General features: G+C 51.1%; 1 protein-coding gene across 1 annotated transcript; it reads left to right on the top strand.

Moving 5' to 3' along the window:
- The first annotated feature begins 800 nt into the window (after positions 1-800).
- CCK (cholecystokinin) lies at positions 801-6,572 on the top strand. The gene is made up of 3 exons (XM_045798130.2): positions 801-1,016; positions 2,074-2,289; positions 6,168-6,572. The coding sequence occupies exons 2-3, from the start codon at positions 2,076-2,078 to the stop codon at positions 6,299-6,301; spliced, it is 348 nt and encodes a 115-aa protein (XP_045654086.1). The 5' UTR covers positions 801-1,016; positions 2,074-2,075; the 3' UTR covers positions 6,302-6,572.
- The last annotated feature ends 1,198 nt before the right edge of the window (positions 6,573-7,770 follow it).

Here is a 7,770-nt window from a genome sequence, read left to right as displayed (position 1 = left end):
AGGGCGCCTCCCTCGGCGCCTCCCTTGCCCCCTGCGGGCGGTGAGTGACCAGGGCGCGGTCCTCAAGCCAAAGCCGAACAGCCGGCGCTGGGGCGGGGATCCGGCCCGGGTGTGAGTGCTCCCGGGCTGGAAGAAGGTGGGAGGGGCCGATGCCGCTGCGGAAGGGGAGCGCGGAGACTGGACTCTTTGGGACACTCGCGGGCGCCACTTGGCGACCAGGAGCCGCACGCGCCGCGATCAGGAGTAATTTGGCCCCGAGGAAAACACAGCCCTTTCCCAAACTCTGAGCAAAGTCCTGGGGTGTCATCCTCACTTTACGGCTGCGTGAACGGAGACCCGGGACTCCAAGAGCCAGCTGCGGCCGGAGCCGTTTCACTGACCGGGAACACCGGCCCTCGGAGTCCTGGAGAACCTCCAGGGCTTTTCATGGGTCTGAGAAGAAAGTGGAGACCCCTCCCTCCCCCAGGAAGCCCCCTCACTGGTCCAAAAATACCCAGAGCTGCCTGCGATGCTCCGAGGGGGGCCAACACCCCCTCCAGCGCCGAATTACACTTTGCTAACACCCAGCCCTGTCCAGTCAACCCCGCCCCGCTCCCGGTTTCCTTTCCGGTCCCTCCGGTCCCCAAAGCGGACACCATCCTGGAGGAGATTCCCGACACCTACGTTTCCCACCCTGGAATGGGAAAGGGAGAGGGAGCGGGACAGAGTTGGGAGAGGAAGCTCCTCCGACAGAGAGAGGGGCTGGACACCCGACACCCGCCGGGAGGGGTTAACCCAGCTCCACTGGGCCATTGCCCCCTCTCTCCCAGGAGCCACTTCAATCGGTTGTCGCCCCAGTGGCCGCCCTCTGAGCACGTGTTGCTGCCGGTCTGCGTCAACGCTGGGTAAACAGATGACTGGCTGACAGCGCCGGGAGGGGCTATTTAAGAGGCGGCGTCCTGCCGGCCCACCTGAACTTGGCTCGGCTCCCCGCCACTCCCGTAGAAACGCGAAGCCAGCTGCGTCCTACTCTGAAGGTAGGTTCCCCGATCTCCCGCGGGGGATCCAAGTGTCAAGTTGGCTTGAGAATGCTCTTTTCAGTTTTGTGCCCCTTCCATTTTATTTTTCTGTTTTCTGTGTCTTCTTCCCAACAGCTCGAAAGACATTTCTTGAAGTCAGAAACAACAGGGAGGTCTGGGTGGGTAGGGCTGCTTGAGAGACTTCCAAGCGCCTGCTTTGTTCTCTTCTGTATGCAACGCTGGAATATCTATCTGCTAGGATTAGCATGCAAATTGGGATTTGCTTGATGTTACACAGAGGTGCAGTGTACTTCGCAATCTCTTCAAATAAACTATCAAGAGGTTTTAAGATTTAAATTCATTCTCTAAATATTGCAGAAAAATTCAAGGCTTTGGGGATAGAAACCTGCGGGTGTCGTATCTGGTGGTGGATCTAAAACACGGTGGCGCTTTGCCAAGGACAGAAGACTGAGTGCATATTTCTGATTTTTTAAAAGCCCTTCCTGTGTTTTGCATGGTAGTTTAAAGCCAATTCCCGTATGCACCTTAAAAAACTTTATAAATATGGCTTTTCTTTTTTTGTTCCTTCATTTTAAGCTGTGCTTCTCTTTTTTCACCCTTTATTTCCCCCACTGAAAGCTTTTTAGCTATCGAGAGTCTCGTTTCTCCCACGGAGTCTTCTCTTTAGGATATTTCCCCAGCTTTAATATCTTGCTTTTCCAGTTAGAAGACAGACGCTTTAACAACACTTTCTGAAAACGAAAGGAAAACAGAAGACATTTCTTCTGCTAGCCAGGGCAGAAGACAGGGTCTCTGTTCGCTACCCGGGCACCGGGTGTGGTTCACCCAAAAGACAAACGGGGTGTGCCCGGACTCGCGTGCTGTGGCCACTTGGCTCACGTCGGCGCCTGGCTAGCCCTCGTGTTTGCACCAGTGAGGCGGGCCTGGAGCCCCGCGCCTTTGGCCTGAGCCCCCTTGTCCGTACCCTAGGTGCCTGGAGCCTCCGCGAGAGCCCGCGATGCCCCCCCCCCCACACCACCTTTTCGTTCACTCCCCTCCGCTTTGCTCTCTGCAGCCATGAACGGCGGCGTGTGCCTGTGCGTGCTGCTGGCGGTACTGGCGGCGGGCGCCCTGGCGCAGCCCATACCTGCGGCGGACCCGGCGGGCCCAGGGGCGCAGCGCGAGGAGGAGGCGCCCCGGAGGCAGCTGAGGGCAGTGCAGAAGGTGGACGGCGAGCCCCGAGCGCACCTGGGCGCGCTGCTGGCCAGGTACATCCAGCAGGCCCGGAAAGGTACGGATGCTCATTCATCTGCAGGGTCCTTACCCTCACTTCTGACCCCGCGCGGACCTCCCAATCCGGACCCTCTTTCCTGGCGTCTGGCTGGTGGAGATGGGTAACCCCTGGGAAGGAAACACAAGGCGACGCGTTAAGCTGAAAGGTTTTTCACTTTCTTTTCCCCTGAAGTTGCGGGGCGCCGGACAGTACGGTTTTCTGGACATCCTTTGTAGCAAACTGAGAGCGAATGTGGAGGATTTCATTAATTAAGGAAAACCTTTTTTAAAAAGCTTTCTTGAAACTAGTTTTTGGCACGTGTTGCTGTTTAAGTTCAAATCCATACTATGAAGACATTAAAAGATAATTACTGAGCAAATTACTGACTCTAAAGTGGTTTCCAAATCTACTGAATACCCAGTACTGTAAATGCAGAGGAGCCAGGAGCCCCCCAGACAGTGACACTTGGAAACCCCTAGCGGGAAGGGATCGATGCTGAGAAAGCTCTGGAGTTCTGGCTGCAACAGTTGAAAAAGCAGTGACAATGTGTCAGTTTTCACCAAAGTATGTAACAGGAGGAAAGAACCAGTGGCAGTTTTGAGTTCTCCTTGGCAGTGATGTAGAATGATTACTCAAGAGACCTGTTTGTTCTTATTTTGCTGTTGGAGAGATGGTCCCAATTGCAGCAGGAGTGCGCAAGCCAGGTTTCTCAGCATCAAAGTCTGTCTCCAGGAATAAGGTGATTACCGGGGGCTCACTAGCTGGGTGACACACTGACAGCCCTATCCCTTCTCTGGGCCTGTCTCATCTGTAAAGCAGGGATGAGGCTGGACTTCCCCCTAGGTCCCTTCTAGCTTTGTGTGATTCAGAGGGAAGCCCATGCATCTCTAGGGTCCTTGGGAACCATGAATGGGACTGGGGCGGGTTTTTTTTTCCACCAGCTTGATTCACAGGGACACTGATGGTGAACACACTGGCTGTGGGGCAGTGTGCTAACCTGGACCAACGCAGCTGGACAATAAACCATAGAAAATGCTGCTGGGAAGGGGGGGGGGGCTCCTTTCCCAGGAGGCTCTCTTACCCTCACATCTGCCAGGGTCTGGATTTGAACCTTAGCTCATGGCTTAACTAGACAAGGAGAAAATGATGGGCGTGGCTTTCCAGAGTCTACGATGGTTTCATATGAAGGTAAGATCGGAACTTTTTCAGCCAGGGGAATTCAGAAGGAAAAACAACAACAACAACAACAACAGAAGATGATTTGTTATATTTTGTCCTCTCTTTGGGAAATTGTCCCAGCTACCATCTTCTGTTCTGCTTTCTGGCTAATTAAATTGAGAGATGTGGAAATAGTCAGATGACAGAGAAAGTCTGAAAACTTTTTGAGTTCCTATTGATTGTCTGTGTCAAAGTAATTTAGCATCTGTCCTTGGATATAGGTTGAATTTCAGCCAGACCAGTCTGAAACATCATAGGTTTTTCATTGAGCTATAATCTGAAACCGCCTCCCCGCCTTCAGGAAAGAGCCACCAGAAACAGGTCTGGGAAAGAAGCCAGGTTCCAAACTACGTCCCCAGAACTGACACTTGACAGTGGCTTCACACTACAAATCTTAGTTGGAAGTTTCTTCCTAGCATCTCTTCTCAGCCACCTTCTCCCTTTGCCTTTAGAATGTTGTGCCAAACAAGCCCACGTGGGAATGGCAGCCCTGGGGACTTCAGCTGCCAACACCCACGATGAACACTAGGTGGAAAACAATCCTACTCTTCTCTTTGACAAATATGAACCAGGAATAAATATTTATACCCATATAGTTTCTTTGACTACTTTACATATTTTGAGATCATACTGGATATGTACTCAACTATAGTACTTTTGCTTGAAGATTCTAAACACAATAATGTAGTCTTTGAGGAGGGCTCAAGAGTTTCTCATTAGGAATTGTCTGCAGAACTTTCAGTGATTCAGGAGAAACAGTTCTATTGGGGGCAGGGGCATCTAGGGTACACCTGCCCCACGCCTGCCTATGGAAGCTCTAATGCTACATCTGTAACATCTTTACCATCTGTTAGTCCTCACACAAGCCCTGCTTAGTGAGTCCCTTTGTTGGTGTGGGGCGGGGGGAGTGCTCTATGAGAATGTGTAATGTACGTGACTTTGCATATTTCACAGTCTGCTCAAGCCCTGCCCTCGCAGGATGGTCTGGAAGCCATTCGGCTTCCCAGCTGTACTGCCCATTCAGGGTTTTAAAGGTTAAAGGAGCCAGGCCCTTCAATTCACTTCTGTAAACCAGTTGTAGTTCCTACTTTGTGTGGCACTGGGGAAGTGAGTGAGGACCCTGATAAATGCATAGAACTGCCTGTGGAATGGGGAAACGGAGGTGTGTAACTAGCACAGCTATCAGGGCTGAACGCCGTGCCCCCCATACCCCCACACAACCCGGGCTGCTTGCACACATCGAAGCTTCCACTTTGCCTTCGTTAACTGGAATTTGGACCTGTGCCCAGCCCTTGGCGGGGGCATTCATCAGCAGCAGGCAGAAGGATGGGCCTTATTTCCGTAACTGTGTACAAGTAACTGGATCGGCAAGGTTTTTTTGAATGCAAGGACTAATATTTCACCTGAAAATGTTGAACAATTAAATAGCCAGGTCTGTTTTCCTTTTGCATAGGCTGGAGATATCTGCAAAGGGGGCTGGAATGTGCTGGATTGACCCTTGATTCCAAGGCTGGGAAGGGATTGAGGTGGGGGTGGTGGGGACATTGCTCTGTATAATCGTTTCTGGTTTTTAACGTAGCTAGCTCTACTTGGTCATCCGATAAGACAAAGGGACTGCTCCTGCAAGGTCATTTGCCAATAAATAAGCCATGGTCTGACTCTTTGCAGCCTGTGGGCAGGAGTCGGCAAGGGCAGCCTCATACAGAAAGGCTGAATACCAGATCACACGCAGTGGTGGACACAGTGGCCCTGAGGAGCGATCTCCCCCCACTCTGCTCTTCCAGTCTCTGGGCTTTGCCCTTCGAGGTCCCTGAGGGACCTTTCTTGTCCCTTAGCTTGCACAGAAGAAGGCATTATACTGATTTCATATCCAGAGGGCCACTGTCTGTGATCTGTGGGCCAGGACTGTGTCACATGTCTCCAAAGAAACTGCTTCTTCTTGCCCCTGCTCCCTCAGTGTGAATTATACATGAGAATCATCCTGTTCCTGAGGACTTCACTCCCATCCCCAAAGGCCCATTGCTCATTCTGTTATTGCATTTTCGTCAAAAGGAATAAATGAAATAACCTGCTTATTACCTCTCTGCCCATTCTTCATTGAGTGTTACTGACATAAGATTTTCATCTGACAGTGTGCCTTTTTCTCAGTATCATTTTTAAAAAAAAAGGTAGCTTTCAAATTAATTTCTAAACAGTATTTGTCTAGCAATGGGACTTGACTCCATTTTTAAAAAACCATTCTAACATTAAAATATTGTAATTATGTTACCTTAACAAGAGTACTCAAGTATGCTTGGGATCCTAAGGGGCGAACTTCAGAAATGCGTAAGTACCAAGGAAATCCTTGCTGGGCCTCTGCTGAGAGCCAGCTACGTAAGAGAAAACACCCCTAGGAGAAGGGAAAGCGAGGCAGGTACCATAGTCAGTGAATCCACTTAAATCCTTACAGATTGGAAGCCATACCCATGGCTAGTAAATATTACCCTCTCTGATTACACAGACCTGGATCCTTCTCTTAGATTTTGGTCCAGCAATCCCACTACTTGATAGCTCCTTGATACCTTTAAGAAGGTGCATGTTACATATTGTCTGGCTTTTTCCATTGTTCTCCTTTACAGATTGAATTAGTGATGGTCTTAAACATAATGGCCCTGTTTCCTTTCCCCTGGCCCTTGTAGCTCCTTCTGGCCGAATGTCCGTCATTAAGAACCTGCAGAACCTGGACCCCAGTCACAGGATAAGCGACCGGGACTACATGGGCTGGATGGATTTTGGCCGGCGCAGTGCTGAGGAGTACGAGTACCCCTCCTAAGGGACCCCACCTTTGTCAGCACGCCAGGAAGCCAGCTCCTGGCTCAGAGGAGGCAGAATAAGAAAACAATCACTCTCATAACTCATTGTCTCTGAAGTTTGACATTTTAAGTATCTATTTATTATGTTTTCAATGTGAAACATATGTCTGTAAGATTGTCCAGTGCAACCTCACGCCTCATCAGAATTGTACGAATGGAAGACAAAACATTTCCTTGTCTGTGACACATGGTCCTAAAGCGTTGCTATGCTATTAAAATGATTTCATTCTGCCCCCTCGTTCCCTGTGTCTATCGAGCACAAAGCGCTCCATTTAATCCTCAGGACCTTCAAGGAGGGGAAGCCGGATACATGGTGCCCCAGGACAAATCCCTGCGGTAGATGGTTCCGGAGAGGGCTCGAGAGACGAGGGTTGGGCATCAGGCTGACTTCTCTGCTGCCGGGCAGAGTGGCCAGTGAAAGGGCCTTCCGGGTCAGCTGCATGGCCCAGCCCTGGCCAGCCCTGGCCCCAGCTGGGCTCCACTGCAAAAAGAGAATGTGCCCTGCTGGTAGTGAGCGCTCATTTGTCTGCATAAAGACCAGAAAGGCAGCTTGGGATGGACCCTTCCTTCCCTCTGTCCAGCCCCACAGGATGTACCAACCCCATCCCACACCAGGATTTCTTTCCGGGTTCTCTTGGCCTTCAAACAAATTATGGGGCAAGGCTGGTCAGTGCTTTCACATCCCTTGGATCTCTCCATGGCCCCGTGGCACAGAGGTCATTGTTCTTTTATAGATGGGGAAACAGGCCTTGAGAGGTGGAAGTGACTGGCCCACAGCTCCCCAGCTAATGAGATTCACAGACTTGATCGCTCCCAGGTAGTGTGACCTCCATCACCCCCCCCCCTTCCAGACTCTGGAGTACATATGAAACACCAAGGAATCTTGTAACCCACACATCCTGATTCAACAAGTCTGGCCTTGGGCCTGAGCAAGTTCCCGGGTGATACCAGGGGCCTAGACCACACTTGGGGTGGCAGTGGTCTAGAGAAGAGCCTGTGATTACAGTCCCCTGGGTCTCACCATATTTCAGAGACATATTTCAGGGCATGTTGGGTGATTCTAGCAGCTATCTGGAGCAGAAGCTCTCCTTTTTTGGGCCAGTCCCTCCACTGGGTCTCCGTAGAGATCCATAAAAGAAACTATTTCAAGGGGGCACCCAGAGATAATCTGACACCAGCCACCCACGGTGCAGCCTTGCCATGCCTCCTGCCAAGGCTTCCAGGAACCTCAGGTTCTTATCCAGCAAAGGCCCCAGGTGGCCTGATGCAGCCGGACATGCAGCCCCAAAGGAACAGATATTGGAAAGAATGTTGGCAAATCTATAATGGTCCCAGATGGGCCATCCTCAGCCCAGGGCGAGCATGCAGGCCCTTAGTGCCAGCTTCCTTGGTGGTAGAAAGAGGATGCCAGGAACGTCCTCAGAGGAAG

The sequence above is a fragment of the Ursus americanus genome, chromosome 20, assembly GCF_024610735.1.
Source record: "Ursus americanus isolate L20-20 chromosome 20, mUrsAme1.1.p, whole genome shotgun sequence".
Lineage (NCBI taxonomy): Eukaryota > Metazoa > Chordata > Mammalia > Carnivora > Ursidae > Ursus > Ursus americanus.
Note: the sequence above shows the minus strand (reverse complement) of the source record. Positions and strands in the feature narration are given on the sequence as shown.

What these genes read in the sequence shown, in the direction of transcription:
- CCK (XM_045798130.2), top strand. Translation starts at nt 2,076, where the DNA reads ATGAACGGCGGCGTGTGCCTGTGCGTGCTGCTGGCGGTACTGGCGGCG. An exon ending in CATCCAGCAGGCCCGGAAAG is followed by an intron (nt 2,290 to 6,167) that starts GTACGGATGCTC and finishes TGGCCCTTGTAG; the next exon opens with CTCCTTCTGGCCGAATGTCC.